The 17,476-nt window shown below is 44.6% G+C and overlaps 1 protein-coding gene across 2 annotated transcripts in view; it reads left to right on the top strand.

The window, feature by feature from the left end:
- Window positions 1-17,476, top strand: part of STX2 (syntaxin 2) — a 41,353-nt gene that overhangs the window by 8,140 nt on the left and 15,737 nt on the right. For both annotated transcript variants that reach the window (XM_018061419.1, XM_018061418.1), the window contains exons 2-3: window positions 3,458-3,532; window positions 8,632-8,731. In XM_018061419.1, the coding sequence (XP_017916908.1) occupies window positions 3,458-3,532; window positions 8,632-8,731 (175 nt within the window). The remainder of the gene's footprint in view (window positions 1-3,457; window positions 3,533-8,631; window positions 8,732-17,476) is intronic.

Here is a 17,476-nt window from a genome sequence, read left to right as displayed (position 1 = left end):
CCTTGCTTGCCACGTGGCCGCCTCCCCTGTGTCTCTGACACTTATAAGGACAGAGTCGTGTGGAGTTAAGGGCCCATCCTGCTCCAGCATGACCTCATCTTAGCTAATTCCGTCTTCCCAGACCCTTTCTCCAAGTACGGGTCCTGGGGGTTTGCAACATTTATTTTTAGGGGGACAGTTCAACCCATAATACCTGCCCTGTTAGCAGAGCACAAATGCAACATTCTCAGTAGCAGCGCTGCCTAATTGCAGGCATCTTCCTCCACGACTGGAGTCACGTGAGAGCAGGGTGGTGGCTCAAAGTAAGGGCCCTGCTGGGGAAACCACTCCAGGCGGATGCCCTGGGGAGTCAGTATAAACAGAAGCAACGGTGTGGAGAGAGCTCGGCCCACAGCCCTGAGAGGCGCCCGCTGACCCCCTCCTGCAGCTCAGAGAGCTTCTCCCAGAATCCTGTGGAGGTGGGTCTGCTTTTCCCTCAAGACCGCCCCCCGGCTGTCCAGTGTGTGTGTCACCTGGTGATAAAATACTCTACGGCTCTCATAAAAACCCCTTGTCTGAGGGAGCTCGTGCCTCTCTATCTTGGAGAAGCACATTTCTCCTCCCTTTGCCCTCGTAGGTTGTCTTATCTGCACCCAGAAGTGGCCCCAGGGCAAGGGAGGTGCGGAAGCCTTCCATGGGGTGGTGAGAGATTATTGAAGTTTAGGCCAGGTCGATTTGCCTCAGCATGGGCCCTGGAAGCTGTAGAGGGAGGCTGCATCGTGTTTTCTTACCACATTTATTACATTTGGCAGATTTTTCTTAACTAAATGTAGTGGAATTTTGTTTCCACATTATTCCTGGTTGCAGATCAGTAAAGCTACACATAAGACTTTTAGTGCTTAAAGACTCTGATTTTCCTGAGGGTACAGAATTCCTGAAATCTGAGGCTGCCTCAGCTTTCACAGTTAGAGCTGAACTGGCCGCCCAGCGTGCCCTCAGGGAGATGGTTCCAAACAGTTCCCTCCTCTGTACGCTGCCAGGCGCCTTCGCTTTCTCCTCTCGAATGCACAGCTCTCACTGGTAGTTGCTGTGGCCCATGTCCTTGATAAACACTGTGTGACTCGGATGCCAGGTCCCGGGGTCTGACATTGTCTTCTCTCCCCTGTAGCTGTAGACAGAGGTTGCTTTCTTCCCAGTATAGTAAGTTCCCTACATACAAACGAGTTCCGTTCTGAGAGCATGTTCACAAGTCCGGTTTGTTTGTAAGTCCAACAAAGTTGGCTTAGGTACCTAACTAACACAGTCGGCTATATAGTGCTATAGCGTGAAATGAAGTGAAATGAAGTGAAGTGAAAGCCACTTAGTCGGGTCCAACTCTTGGCGACCCCATGGACTATACAGTCCATGGAATTCTCCAGGCCAGAATACTGGAGTGGGTAGCCATTCCTTCTCCAGGGGATCTTCCCAACCTAGGGATCGAACCCAGGTCTCCCGCATTGCAGGCAGATTCTTTACCAACTGAGCCACAAGGGAAGCTCTGCACACAGATAATACATAAAAAACAAACATAGAAAATTAAACATTTAAAATCTTACAGTACCTTGAGAAGTATAGTAGTATAGTAGAACAGCTGGTGAACAGGACTGGCATCAAGTGAACAGGCAAGAAGAGTTACTGACTGGAGTGGGGAGTGGAGGTGGGAGATGGTAGAGCTGAAGGATCGTCAACAATAGGAGACGGAGGGCAAGCTGCAATTTCACTCACACCTGACATTGATGACACTGGTTTCTTGCCGGCTTCAATTCTATCTGCCCTCTCAAAAAAACAGTCCAGTGATGTCTGGGTAATAGTTCTTTTTTTCTCGTCATACCAGTTACCAACTACATCATCGCTGCTTTTGCACTTGCTTCCAGACATCCTGGGCTTGAAATAAAACTGCATTACTATACAGTAAAGTACACAAAAGCCCAACCACTTGTAGGGGATGTACGCACGTGACAACATGTACCAGACTTGCGAACTCATGTGATTGAACATGGGAATGTACACTCACGTCTTTGAAAGCTTGCAACTTGAAGATTCATGTGTAGGGGACTTATTGCAAAGACTTTTCACTGTTTCATTCTTTTGCCTCCCTTGAGGGGTGGGTTAGGGTTACAGTGTGATGAGGTTCTGGATGTTCTAGGGTAGTCTCAAGTCACGGAATGCCCCACTTCGGCCCCACTCAGCCAGAGACCCAGCCCTCCAGGCGGTCCTGATGTCCCTCAAGTGTGAGAACCCCTGGCCTAGAACATCTCTTCGATGTTATTTTAAACTGATGGCACCTGATTTGTAAAGTACAGTGTCATCTTGGCCTTTCCCAGCGGTGGGCTGCTCTCTTCCTCAGTGTTCCTCTGTTGTTCAGTCACTAAATTGTGTCCAACTCTGTAATCCCCTGGACTGCAACACGCCAGGTTTCCCTGTCCTTCACCATCTCTCAGAGTTTACTCAAACTCTGAACATTGAGTCGGTGATGCCATCCAAGCATCTCATCCTTTCTTGCTCCCTTCTCCTCATGCCCTCAATCTTTCCCAGCATCAGGGTCTTTTCCAGTGAGCTGGCCCTTCATATCAGGTGGCCAAAGTATTGGAACTTCAGCTTCAGCATCAGTCCTTCCAAAGAACATTCAGGGTTGCTTTCCTTTAGGATTGACTGGTTTGATCTTGCAGTCCAAGGGACTCTCAAGAGTCTCCTCCAGTTCCACAGTTCACTCAGGTCTTCTTCACTGAGTCTTTCTTTAGTAAAATGTTTATTGATTATACGAATGTGGCTGTAACTTGGAATTACTTACTTAGGGAAAAGTGATAAACACCAGCTAACATATGTGAAAGTTCTTTGAAAATTATTACCTAATCTGGAAAAGTTGGGCACAAAAGTCTGGAAAAGAGGGTTACAGAGGATGAGATGGCTGGAAGATGTCACCGATTCTGTGGACCTGAACTTGGGCAAATTCTGGGAGATGGTAGGGACAGAGAAGCCTGGCGTGCTGCAGTCCATGGGGTCGCAAAGGGTCGGACACGACTGAGCGACTAAACGACAACAACTGGAAAAGTTGACTGGTGGTGTCAGTATTTTTAATCTTTATAGGCAGTGTGCAGTGTAAGCAGATTCACTTGTGGAAGATAAACCTGGCCTCTGTCACATGGACGTACTCAGTGAGAATGAATGATCGATCTTCTGGTGCTCAGTTATCGGAGATCTAGCCGTTGATTCCCCCTGACGTGGCTGCTTCTCCGGGCCGATTGGCTGTGTGCACCTGCCCTGACTGTGGCCTGGTGGATGTCACGGCCTTGGTGGGTGGCGGGCTTCTTACGCTTTGGTGCTTTTAGTGAGCTGAGATCGTGTAGGTACCCAGCTGCTCTTGTCTTTCAATTCGCCGTTGGCGCCTCTGTGAAAACTTTTAAAACCAAATTTTACATTTCGTATTTTTCCATTTCAGTGTAGGAAAAATGATGATGGGGACACAACTGTTGTTGTTGAAAAGGACCATTTTATGGATGATTTCTTCCATCAGGTAAGAGTCATTTCGTGAAAGCCAGTCTGTCATTTTTCTTTAAACATAATTAAATTAATGTAACTGTGCATTTGTCGGGTTTGAAATAATACCAAAACTAAATATTTTGAAAAGTTGGCGTTTGAATGACAAAAAGTGCTGTAGAATTTTTAGTGCTATTAGCACATTTGTTGCTGTTGAGCCCTTCTTCCTGGTGACTTACTTGGGGGCGGGGGGGGGGCAGGGTGGGTGAGAATGGTGACTGTGGGTGCCGAGTGTCTCTGAGGAGACTAAAGCCCATGGGCTGCGGGTGGTCAGCAAGGTGGGCATGCTGCTCACGGGCTCATGCTGGGAGAAGGTACCTCCTCCAAACACAGGGTCCCTCGGGGAGGTCCTGCTGCACCCATGGCCAGCAGGGTCCTCCAGACGAAGGGGGACTGGGTCCTGGGAGTGGAAGGCCTGGTGGCACTGATGTCCCTCAGCTGGCAGTCAGGCGTGCACAGAACACACAGTGAGGGCCCTCTTGCTCTTCTGTAGAACGGCAGTGAGTCCCGTATATCGAAGGGCTCGCTCAGATTGTGCATTTTCTAAAATCTTTGATCAAATTTTAAATTCTTCTCCTGAGAACTTTCCCGTATATCAAAGCATGAGTCTTTAGGTCATATGGGACTTTGCTCACTCCTGAGAGATCTTATCCTTGAGCAAAGATATGATTGTGGCAACTCTGCTCTGCCTTGGTTAGCCTGGCCTTTCTCTGGACTGTCCGTACAGGGGCGAAGCCTCTGGACCCGTGCCCTTGGGTCTTCTCTCGAACCTGTCTGTCTCCCAGACTTCCCCCTAAGGCCTTTCCCTCTCCCTCTCAACTCCCCAGGGTTTTTTGTAGAATTTAAACATGACAGCATGTTTAAATTCTTAACCCTAAGTCATAGTTGATCAAATTTTGCATAATTTCAAATTTTTGAAATTGAGTCTGAGGAACAGATATTTTGACTTTGTTAGGCATTAAGAAAAGAAACATGGTCAGTATATAATTTTTTAACAATGAAAGCTTCATTTTCAAGGACTTGTTTTGGTTATGCTGAATCTAGTCTAAGAGTTTCAGGTGATTCTTAAATCTGTTGGCAGAGTAAACTGGTCTATCATTAACATGGATTTGAAAATATGTAATATGTTAATTAAAAATGTATTACAAATTACCAACTTTCCAGCCAGAATTTATTGAATACGTAGTTCATTGGGTTTCGAATATATTTACGTTCGTTCCTAGTCTTTTCTAATGAAAAAAAACATGAAATTAAATCATTATCTATAGGAGCTTACTTTACTGGAGTTAAGTTACTGGATTTCTGGATTTCACTTTGCAAACAAGACGCTTTTCATCCTGATTAGTTTACCGGCCCACTTTGTAAAATCATTATTTCTCTGATTTTACCCCTTTTACCTAGATGCTTAATTCTTCCATGTCAGTTCTCCAGAAAAACCCATATTTTTAATTTACAGAATCTTTTAGCAGTAAATGTGGTATTTTACAGAAGAATTATGATCACTGTGTCGTTAAGCTGTAGTAACTTAGCACTAATCCATTTTGGCTGCAGGTGTTAGAAGTGCCTACAAAAACGGGTGAGTGGTGTGAGGGAAGTTTGAGAGCCATTGATTCTAACTTAAGTTCCAGTTTCGTTTGTTAAATAGTTGACTTATTTTGCAGTTAACTTCTGTGAAATGACTTTTTCTTTGGCTGTGCCATGCTGCATGTGGGATCTTAGTTCCCCAACCCGGGACTGAACCTGTGTGCACTGCAGTGGAAGCCTGAGGTCTTAACCACTGGATCACCAGGGACATCCTGAAATGACTTCTGAAACAAATAGAGAAGCAAATGATGTTTGTTAATACAAGCTCTTTCTTTAGAAAACGACATTTAGATCTTAAGTATCACATAGAATATTGCAAAAGATAGGAATTTTGCACGTGACCGGTATTGGTTAAAACTAAAATAATGCTGTAATAGGCGGCCAGGAGATCCCCTTTTTGTGAAAGTAGTTTGTGGTTGTCTGAGAGAGCCCATGTGGTGTAATTCATAGGCGTAAACGGGCCTGGCGCCACTGTTAGGATGACACTTCCCTCCTGGTACCGAGTTGGTGGCTCAGCAGTTTCCTTTTCTTTTTGGGCCACACTGGTGCTTCTGCTGCACAGATAATGTTGGTGTGTATACTGTAGAACTTTCCAAGAGGCAAAGGAGTATCTTTTCTACTTTGTGACAGATGCGTTTTACTGACTTTTACTTTGGAAATGGTGCTTTAAAGATGGCTAACTGAAATGTAAATCTGTGCGCTAAAACCACAAAATCATTTGTGCTTAAGCCTGGGTGATAAAGTAGCAAAAATTTTAAAAAGGTTCTGTTGTAATTTTTTGTGTGGTTTTTACCTGATTAATAAAATTAAATTATAAATGTGTGAAGTTCTGTAGAAATCATGTATAGATGGAAATAACACTCAGGACCAATGAAATAGCCACTCACTGCTCTATGAAAGCAGAATTCTGTGTCAGACTGTCGTCTAATATGCCGCTTTTCAAAATGTGCTGTGGGGTTTGGACCCAGTGTCCCTGGGATCCCTGAGACCCTTCCAAGGAGTCCGTGTGGCTGAAGCAATTTTTGTACGAAGATGCTCACCTCTTTGCTCTCCCTCTGTCATGAATGACCATGGGGGTGGGGGCAGCATTCAGAGGCAACATCACAACAGACTGAACACAGAAACAGGCATCAGAATCAAGGTGCCTTCCGTTAAACTAGAAGCTAGATTTGCAGAGAAATGCAAATCACTGCTCTGACTGTCACTGATTTTGAGGGAAAATACTGCTTTTTTCCATAAAAATATGCTATTTATGTTAACATGTAGTTTTCGTTTCCTGCTGCTGCAGTAACAAATTGCAACAAATACAGTAGTTTTAACAGAGCATGCATTTATCGTCTCACAGTTGCAGAGGTCAGAAGTCTGGAACGAGCTGTTTGGGGCACACGTCAGGGTGCTTGCAGGGTTGTATCCTCCTATAGGCTCGAGGGAATAGCTGCGTTCTTGCTGTTCCAGCTTCTGGAGCCTCCTCCATTCTTGGCTCATGGCCCCTTCCTCCATCTAAAGCACATCTCTGCTTGTTTCTAAATTTGATCTCGTTGCTTCCGTTTTATAAGGACTCTTGTGGGTACTTTGGATATTCAGATAATCCAGGATAATTGCCCATCTCGACCCTTAACTAACCACACCTGCCAAGCGCCTTTTGCCCTGTAAGGTCACGTGCAGAGGATTAAGATGTGGCCATCCACCACAGCATATCATGGGTTTGTGATGAGTGTAGTAAGGTGTACATGTTAAAGGTGTATCTCCACTGTGGTACTTAGATCGGAAGGAGCTGCAGCCTACATGAGCCAAAGCAGACATCTCACCTCTCCACAGAGAGGTGCGTCCCCATTGCTCAGAAATCAGGATGATGAGAGAGGACCCACTCCTACGAGAGGCCTCACCCCACCCCCGTCTTCATCTGCTTGTCTTCTCACCTCTCACCTCGAGAGGGGTCCTTTTTAAGTTTCTTTTTGAGACATCGCAGTGTTTCTTCCTATAAATGTTAACATCTGCCCGTTATTCTGTTTGTTTTGGCTTTTTTCATCATTGTTAACACATATATACAGTGTTCTGCAACTCGTAGGTATTTTTTTCCCCTGTGATTTTAACTGGGTAATATATGTAATATATCCTGAGTATCTTTTTATGCCTTTTGTTATAGTTCCATAATGTAACCTAACAAGCCTCCTTTTGCTGGGCTTTAGGATTTTCCTAATCTTTTTCTTTTTTTAAATATGACCATTTTTTAAGTCTTTATTGAATTTGTTACAATATCATTTCTGTTTTATGTTTCGGTGCTTTGGCCGTGAGGCATGTGGGGTCTTAGCTCCCTGACCAGGGATTGAAGCACTTCCTACATTGGAAGGGGGAGTCTTAACCACTGGACTGCCAGGGGAGTCTCCCGGAGGTTTTAAGGGTAGAAAATGTGCTTAGTCTCCTGGGGGCTTGAAACAGCGCAGATTTATCCTCTTTATTTCTGAAGGCAAGACATCCACCCTGGTTCCGCTGGGATGAACCGTGGTGTCAGCAGGATCGCACGCACTCCTGGGAGGCTCCCTGGAGAGCTGGCCTCTCCAGCTCCCGAGCTGCGTCCCCGTCCCCTCCCCCACCCCCCACCACCTTCTTCCAGGCCAGCAGCAAAGCATCTTGCGTCACTGGGTCGCGTGGCCTTCTTCTGTAGCTGCATCTTCCTCTGTTCCCCCTTACAAGTACACTTGAGATGATGTTGGGGGTCCACCTGGAAGATCCAGGATCATCCGTCTCCCCATCCCAGGATACTTTGTTTAGGTCACATCTGCAGTTTCTTTTGCCATATAAGGTAACCAACAGAGGTCACAGGGAGTTAGGGCCTGGACATTTTGGGGGGACAGTATTCATGCTGCCACCCTTGTTAAGAATCCATCTAGACAAATCTTTCTAATGAGTACATTGCATTTTGAAGCAAGTGTTGAATACTTTAGATAATCAGAGGCAAAAAATAATGACTAAGAAGGCTTGGTCTTACCAGCTGTCCATACCTCCCCACATGAGAGTGTTATTGCTGGCCTTGCCTACAGAGGGAGTAGGCACAGAGAACTGGTGCACATAGCAGATGCTTCTATAATAGTTGCCACTGTCTGTGGCAATACTGGGTCCTGATTGTAAAACTTCTTATAGCCGACTAGGTGTTCCTGGGGATTGATACTGCCTTATTTCCCTTTATTCTGAAAGTTTTTAATTTTATATGTTTTACTTTTTAAAATATTTTATCCTATATATATATGTATATATAGGAGCATAGATGATTAACAATGTTGTGCTTGTTGTGCTTGTCCACCTAAGACAGCAAAGGGACTCAGCCATATACATATATATATCCATTTCCCTTGAATTTTTTGAGTGGTGCAAGGTTATTATTTCTTTATGTGGTACTTATTCACTTATTTCCCTCTTTTATCCTTCCCTTTTTAAGTGATGAAAGGCAAATCTGAATTTGCCACAGTGGTGATGACTTTTTCTCTCTCTTAGGTCGAGGAGATCAGAAACAGTATAGCAAAAATAGCTCAGTATGTCGAAGAAGTGAAGAAAAACCACAGCATCATTCTTTCTGCACCAAACCCAGAAGGAAGTAAGTTGTTGGTTTTAAAAAGAAGTGTGCCTATCTATCTGACCTGCCTGTCTTGCTGTCCATAACACAAGCCTCAGCCCGGGAACATGTGAGCTTAAGCTGGAAGCCTGTAAACAGTGCTGGAGGCTGGCTGCCCACCCTGTCTATTCTCGTGTCTGGTCTGGGTAAGCCAAGGCCTCGGGGGGTGTGTGTGTGTGTGTGTGTGTGTGTGTGTGTGTGTTTTTATAGCTTCCATGGGATCTGCTGTTCAGCCTGGGTAAGGACAACTGATGCATGACAGCCATGAGAATACATGGACGTGGCTTTGCAGAACTTTGGGACCACATCAGTGATTGATGGGGCCTTCAGTTCAGTTCAGTTCAGTCGCTCAGTCGTGTGTGACTCTTTGTGACCCCACGAATCACAGCACGCCAGGCCTCTCTGTCCATCACTGACTCCCGGAGTTTACCCAAACTCATGTCTATCGAGTCAGTTATGCCATCCAGCCATCTCATCCTCTGTCATCCCCTTCTCCTCCTGCCGCCAATCCCTCCCAGCATCAGGGTCTTTTCCAGTGAGTCAGCTCTTCCTCATGAGGTAGCCATAGTATTGGAGTTTCAGCTTCAGCATCAGTCCTTCCAGTGAACACCCAGGACTGATCTCCTTCAGAATGGACTGGTTGGATCTCCTTGCAGTCCAAGGGACTCTCGAGAGTCTTCTCCAACACCACAGTTCAAAAGCATCACTTCTTCGGTGCCCAGCTTTCTTCACAGTCCAACTCTCACATCCATACATGACCCTTGGAAAAACATGGCCTTGACTAGACGGACCTTTTTTGGCAAATTAATGTCTCTGCTTTTGAATATGCTATCTAGGATGGTAGTAACTTTCCTTCCAAGGAGTAAGCATCTTTTAATTTCATGGCTGCAGTCACCATCTTCAGTGATTTTGGAGCCCCCCAAACTAAAGTCTGACACTGTTTCCACTGTTTCCCCATCTATTTCCCATGAAGTGATGGGACCAGGTGCCATGATCTTTGTTTTCTGAATGTTGAACTGTAAGCCAACTTTTTTTTTTTTCCTTGTTTTCTTTTTTTTTTTAGATTTTATTTTTTTAATTTTAAAATCTTTAATTCTTACATGCGTTCCCAAACATGAACCCCCCTCCCACCTCCCTCCCCATAACGCCTCTGTGGGTCATCCCCATGCACCAGCCCCAAGCATGCTGTATCCTGCTTCAGACATAGATGTAAGCCAACTTTTTCACTCTCCACTTTCACTTTCATCAAGAGGCTTTTGAGTTCTTCTTCACTTTCTGCCATCAGGGTGGTGTCATCTGCATATCTGAGGTTATTGATATTTCTTCCAGCAATCTTGATTCCAGCTTGTGTTTCTTCCAGCCCAGCGTTTCTCATGATGTACTCTGCATATAAGTTAGATAAGCAGGGTAACAATATACAGCCTTGATGTACTCCTTTTCCTATTTGGAACCAGTCTGTTGTTCCATGTCCAGTTCTAACTGTTGCTTCCTGACCTGCATATAGGTTTCTCAAGAGGCAGGTTAGGTGGTCTGGTATTCCCATCTCTTTCAGACTTTTCCACAGTTTATTGTGATCCACACAGTCAAAGGCTTTGGCATAGTCAATAAAGCAGAAATAGATGCTTTTCTGGAATTCTTTTGCTTTTTTGATGATCCATCGGATGTTGACAATTTGATCTCTGGTTCCTCTGCCTTTTCTAAAACCAGCTTGAACACCTGGAAGTTCATGGTTCACGTATTGCTGAAGCCTGGCTTGGAGAACTTTGAGCATCACTTTCCTAGCGTGTGAGATGAGTAGAGCCGTGCTATGTTCACAGCTAAACAGTAGTGATAGAATTTTGTGTTTAGATGAAAGTTAACGAGAGGTTGATCTGGAAAACAATAGAGCAGGATGGAGCAGTTTTGAAGATGAAGAACAGAGCAAGAGCTGGTTTTACATCTTCAGCAAAGGCTTTTGTGTGGAGTGTACTGTTCTCAGAGTCTGTGGAGGGCAGCATGTGAACAGGTAATTTAAAATGAACTGAACATCACAGTGTTGGCAGCTTTAAGGAAGTATTTCCTTGAGCTGCGGTGATAAATTTTGATAACTTTAAAGGTAAATGGATCTGGATAAGCCAGAAGACTGCTAATTGGAATCCATATGTTGTTTGGGGAATAATTGATACCTTTACCATATTGAGTCTTTTAATGCTTGGAAATGGTTCATCCCTCTGCTTACATCTTCTCTGCTTGCTCCCAGTGATGTATGCAGGGCTCTGTGTAGAGGTCTCACACACCTTTTGTGGCAGTCGATGCTTTTGATCTTAATGTGAATAGTATCTGCTGTAAATTTTGTTTTCTACTTGTTTCCATATATAGAAATACAGTAGGTTTTGTATGTTGAGCTTTTATCCCACTCTCTGGCCCAGTTAATTATTTTTAATAATTTCTCACTGGATCCCTTTGGATTGTCTCTATAGCCAGTCATGTTATCTGTGAATAATGACAGTTGTCCCTCCATTCTCAGGCTTTTTATTTTCAGTTGACTTTTTTTACTGACCTTCTATACAGCATTGAATGGAAGTGGTGATGGGAACATGTTATTCTCAGTCTCAGAGGAAAGTTGAAAGCAACTTTGTTGGAAGGTTATTTGATGTGGCCTCACTTTTAAAAACTAACTTGATTTTAAATTGAAAAAGAACTCATTTACTCATTTTGAAGATTTTGTGTATCTTGTAAAATAATGCTTTGCATGTCTGCAGATGCCCTGTCTAATGGTTTAGAAAAATGTTTCCCAGAAGCTTGACTCTCACTAGCTATTGTATTAAACGGGAGTTCTGCAGCCAGTTACATTTGGGGTCATCTTCACAGCATATCCCCACTTGGATGACTTCAGTGTACTTAGAGCAATAAAGGCCCTGAGAAGTCCTGTGATGAAGAAACCTGTTTAACTTTGCTTAGTGAAGTGTTTCACAAACGCATTTGCCCACAGGACTTTTTATGTAACACCTGTTAACATCTTGCTTAATTCTTGGTGAAGTTGAATTTGAATACGTGTTTGTGTATTTTTTCTTTTTTGAGAAATTTACCTCCAAAATACTCTGCTCCCCAGTAATAGCAGGCACAATTGTTTGAGTAAATTTAGAGCTCTAGTGCTTCACAGTCGTCCTTTTGGGCTCTGAAGAAAACTGTTGCTTTTAGTTTCACGACAGAGTATGGACCAGAGTGCAGGAAGCAGCGTCTCACTGCTTACTTAGCTGGTCTCTGTAAGAAGGATGCGGTGACTCCTGCCCCATGCTGCCGGGCTCTAGGGAGTGCCCCAGGTGCTGCAGAGGGCAGTGGGCTGCCGTCTGCCTGCCCTTTGTCCGTGCAGGGGGCAGGGGAGGGTGCAGATCGGAGCTCCAGCTCCTCAGCGCCTTGGCTGCCCAGGCTCCTGGGTGGACATGCGGAAGGGGTCCAGAGCACGTGGCCACCAGGTGGCACTACCCGCCCATGGCCCTTTAGCTTCTGCTTTGGATGCAGGGTTGGCTGGGTGGCCAGGTCATTTCATTAACCTCAGTAACAAGATCCCAGAGGAAGGTTTGCTACGAAGCTGACAGAGGGCACCTTTAACTTGCACTTGTCTTCACTGATCTTACACTTATGTATTTCTTTTTTTTTTTTTGAAAGAAGGTCATTGAAAATGTGTAAGTTTCAGGCTCTCCAAAATATGGATCCACCTGGCAGAACTCTGAAATAAATAACTTTTTGGTTCCTACTGGTGATAGGATTATGCCTGACATCACCAATCAGAGAAGGGTGGGGATTTTATTCATCAGTGACAGGGCTTGTGGTTCCTTTAATCAGGAGTCATAGTCCCTCTCCTCAGCCCGTGTTTGAGGTGTGGACCTCCTGAAAGGCTGCACCTGTTGCTAACACTTTATCTTCCCTTCTTTTCCATCCCACTGTCTTTCTCCTGGGTTGGCCTCTCTCTGTCTGAGCAGTTGCGCCCTAATTGCATCCCATCTCTCATTCCCCCTCCTCCTGCCCTCTTCTGCTGGAGTGATGCCCTTAGTACGCATTTCAGGCTCTTGAGAACTACGTGGCCATCACTGCTTACCCGCCTCAGTGTAGAAGCCTCTGCTCAGGTGAGCTGTGGGTTTGAACCCCAGTGGCACCATGAATTCACTGTTGGCCTTGGACAGATCACCGACCATCACGTAGAAATGCTAACTGCTGCTGTCCTCGTTGTTTCTTGTCATCTCCTCGTTTCCATCCCATCCCTCCTTCTGTTTCAGAGTGAGAGGCATGTGTCTCCCTTTTAAGGGTAAGCTGTGGTGTGTGACCTTGAACCCTCCTCTGGGTGTTTTTTCCTGCTTCTCGTCAGCCAGAAGCCTGTCCATTTCTCCCCCCTTAGAACCACGCCTTCCCCACAGCCCTGCCTGACCCTCTAGTGGCTGTTTCTTTCTTAAGAGAGTGGTCCTCCCCGCTCACCCCTCATCCTGCTGCAGGCCCCACCCTGGCCCTTATGCTCCCTCCTTGGCCTCCGACCCTGTTGGCCGGCTCCCCTCCCCAACCCCAGCCTCTTCCATCTTTTAAAGTTCACCTGCTTTGTTTTACCAAAGCCAGTATATGCTTATTGTGCTCATTTTGGAAGAAAGCAAGAGGAAAAAAACACTCATAATTTTGTCCATTGGTATATAAATATATGTATATTAATGGTTTGGTATTAATTTTTCTAGCAAAAAGCATGTATTAAAAACAAATAATGTTTAAAAAGTGTAGAATTTGGATCACACAGTGCTTGTTGTCTTACAGCATGCTCTTTTTGCTGATTAGTGTACAGTTACAGGCCCACCTGCCTTTTTTTTTTTTTTTGGCCCTACCGCTTGCAGGATTCCAGCTCCTTAGCCGGGATTTGAACCTGCGCCCCTACATTGGGAGTGTGCAGTGTTAATCACTGGACCTCCAGGCAAGTCCCTACAGGACCCTTTTCTTAGTGGCTCCCTAGCAGTAGCATTTTCACTTTTGGTGTTGATGTGGGAGCGGAGTATTTTGGGACCAAACACCTTGGGTGAGATGGCGGCCCTTCACTGTGGACAGGTGCCTCCCTCGCAGTGTGTGAGGGCCAGTGCAGGGATCTTGCGTCGTTGTGCTGTCACAGTGGTCTATGACCTTAGACCTGCTGCTGTATTGAGCAGCAGGGACTGCTGAGTGCTGGACAGGTGGAGGCTCATTTATGCTTTGAGATGGCCTTGTGCGGCGGGCGCTCTCCTCGGGTGTGTCTCGGAGCTGAGGGTGTTGTGGATTGAGAGGATGGGCAGTTAGTGCGATCTCGAGCACCCAGACCTGTAAGCTGGCTCTCCTGTCCCTGCTGCTGTTCTGAAATGGGGCCACAGGCTCACCAAGCGTCCATTAGGGTGTCATGGTTACACCCCACTTGGCCCGGGCATCCTGACCCAGCTGTGTGTCCCTGAGTACTTGGTAGCTTGTCTCCTGGGCCAGCAGTCCTGAAAACATTATGCTATGTCAAGGGACTCATCCCATGAAACGTTCTTTTCATTAGTCTGACTCTTGAGACCCATATAGTCCATAGAATTCCCTAAGCAAGAATACTGGAGTGGGTAGCCTTTCCCTTCTCCAGGGGATCTTCCCAACCCAGGGATCGAACCCAGGTCTCCTGCATTGCAGGCAGATTCTTTATCAGCTGAGCCACAAGGGAAGCCCATTTTTAGTTTGAAACTTTTCAAATCTATGGGCAAGTTGCAGTTTTGGTGCAGTGAAAACTCATATTTCCTTCACCTAGCTTCACCAGTTATTACCATTTCACCACATTTGCTTTATCTGTGTGTGTGTGTGTATTCGTGTACGTGTGAGTGCATATACATACACACATTGCACATGTGTATACACATACATGTTATTTTTGCCGACTCATTTTAGAGTGAGTTGCACACCTTGTGACCATCTACCCCTAATTACTGCAGCATTTATCTCCTGAGAATAATATTTTCTTATAAACAGACAGTATAATTATCTAATGCTGAGTATTTAATGTGGATAAAATGCTATCGAATCCACAGTCCACATTCTCAAGTCAAGAATTGTCCAGCTGATATCCTTTAGCTTTCTAGGGTCCGTTCTAGACACCGAGGCAGTTAAAGCCCCGGACTCAGATGCCTTTAGGATTGTCCTGTCTCAGTGGCACATTGAGCCTTTTCCCACGTGAAGGGCCCCTCTCTCTTCTCTGGTGATGCTCTGATGCACTTGCCGGATATCAGCCAATGGAGCTTGACCAGTTTCTCTGATGGTGTGTGCATGATGGATATTTGCCCATCATTTCCTTTTTATCTTTCTGTATCCTTATACTTTAGATGTTTCTCTCATCTTTTATATATAAAATATAGTTGGGCTTTGTCTTCTTGGTCCCTTTGATCTTTTTTTTTTTTTTTTTTTTGGTCTGTCATTAACTCTTGTAGTCTATTTGTTTACTGGAATTATTGATACATTGGGGCTAACATTCACGATCTTGTTTGCTTTATATTTTCCTTGCTTGTTCTGTTACTTTTCCTCTGTCTCCATGCTGTCTTTTGGATTGGTTTTTCAGAACTTTATGCTGCCTCGTTAGCTCTCTCCTATATCCTGTTTGCTGTGGTTTTATTTGTTGTCCTGTAGATTGTGGTATGCATCCCTGACTTGTTGAAATCTAATATAAATTTATGTTTTTACTACTTCCAAGTAATAGGAGGGCCTTAGGAGGAACCTTTAACTCTGTCCCTCCTTACTGCTATCATCATCATCATATATATGTATTGTACTAGATAAAAATAATATATATTTTTATTTTATACAATTAATACGGATTTGGAGCTACCCACATGTTTACCTGTACCAGTGCTCCTTGTTATTCTGTATCTTTAAACTTTCATCGGAGATTTTTTTTCTTTCTAAAAACTACTATTCTTTCTTTCACTAGGGTGATGCCATTGTCTGAAATTGTCCTTACTTGATTTTGTTTTTCAAGAATATTTTCAGTGAGCATAGGAGTCTAGTTCGTAAATTGTTTTCTTTCACCACTTTGAAAATTTGGAAATAAATTTTCAACGTCTTTTTTTTGGTCAGCTATCTAATTATAACTTATAAAATATTTGATTTCTAGCCTTTGGATTTATCGATGCTGTGTTCATGTTTCCAGATATGGTTTTCTTTTTATTTATACTGTTTTTATAAGGCTTCTTGGATCTGTGGGTTGATGTTTTCTGGCAGTTTTGAAAAAATATTGGCTATTTTCTCTTCATAAGTCATCTTTCCTCCCTTTTCTGTCATTTCTTGTTTTGAGACTTGAACTATATGAGTATTAGACCTTGTCACTGTATCTCTTATGCCACTTGCCCTCTGTTCTCATCATTTTGCCTTGTGTTTTATTTTGAATCTATCTGATTTGTCTCCTGACCTCTCTTTAGTGATTACCTTTCAGGTTAGGGCTTCTCTCTTAACCCATGGAGAGTTATTTTTGGTTAAAATATTTTTTAGTCCTAGAATTTCACTGGGCTCCTTTTTCTCCTGTCCTGTTTTCCTGACAAAATCCTCAATCTTGTTTTTACCTCTTTGAACATGCTTATTTGAAGGTCTGTGTCTAATAACTCTGTTAAGACAGCTCTGTTGTTTTCCTGGGGTTTATTTTCTCTGGCTTGCTGGTTGTTTTTGGTTGAGCACTGGGCTTTGGATGTGAAGGCTCGGGGTCACAGTGTGAGTCCTAGGATAGTGTCTTCTTTTTTAAGAGATGATTTTTGAACATTTCTGATGGACAGCTGGGAGCGCCAACATTCTGGACCTGGCTCCCCTTTCTCCTGGGGCATGGCCTTGTGTCAGCTCAGCATTTTCCCAGCTGCTCAAAGCCTTGGCTGCCTCAGTGTCAAGTCACTCCATTCGCTGGGCTCACATCTCTGGGTTTCCTTCTCTTGAATCTTCTTCTTTTTCTGCTTTTGTAGGTTTATGATGCCTTTAAGCAGATTTTTAAAAAATGTTTTGTCCAACTCTTCTGATTGTTCTCAGCAGGAGAACTGATCAGAATGACCTAGTCCACTGGATAAGGACGTTTCCCATCTTTGCCTTCTTTTCTGTGTATTGAAATCCTGCCTTTATCAAGTATAACCTCGTGGCCTGCTTCTGTAGCTTGAAGGGCTAAGTACAGTAATGCCTCTTTTATTTCTCTAATTCATGCTTGAGCCCCTGCGTGCCTGTGTTGGCAAGAAGGTCCAGTGATTCCGTCCTGAATGACCCCCCAACCCAGGGGCTTTCTTTTCTAGAGAGGTGAGCCATGCTTTGGAATGCTTGCTTCCTGACTCTGTGTCCTCAGCAGGGCAGACCCTGCACAGACCCTCCTGCTCATGCACTCTTCCTCTTGGACACCTTTCTTGACTTTCCTTCCCCACATGCAGTGGTGGGGCCTCTGGGGTTGTTCCGCCAGTGCAGGAATCCACACTCCCCGCCTGGAGCCTGCTTTGGTTAGGATAGCAGGAAAGAAAGCGAGCACATGGCAGGCTCCCTCCTCCCCACAAGAATATGGTTAAATTTCTGCTTGCTTTTTTCAGGTCTAGGTGTTAACAATGAATTCAGGGCACTGTTTCATCAATTGATTGGTATAAACCAGCTGTCCTCAAACTTAGGTGTGCACCAGCATCACCTGGGGGGCTTAAGTCGCATTCCTGTGCCTGTCCAGTGATGGTTCCTATGGGTAGGTCAGGGGTGGGGCCCAGGAACTTGCAT

Source organism: Capra hircus, chromosome 17, assembly GCF_001704415.2.
Source record: "Capra hircus breed San Clemente chromosome 17, ASM170441v1, whole genome shotgun sequence".
NCBI classification, from domain to species: Eukaryota; Metazoa; Chordata; class Mammalia; order Artiodactyla; family Bovidae; genus Capra; species Capra hircus.
Note: the sequence above shows the minus strand (reverse complement) of the source record. Positions and strands in the feature narration are given on the sequence as shown.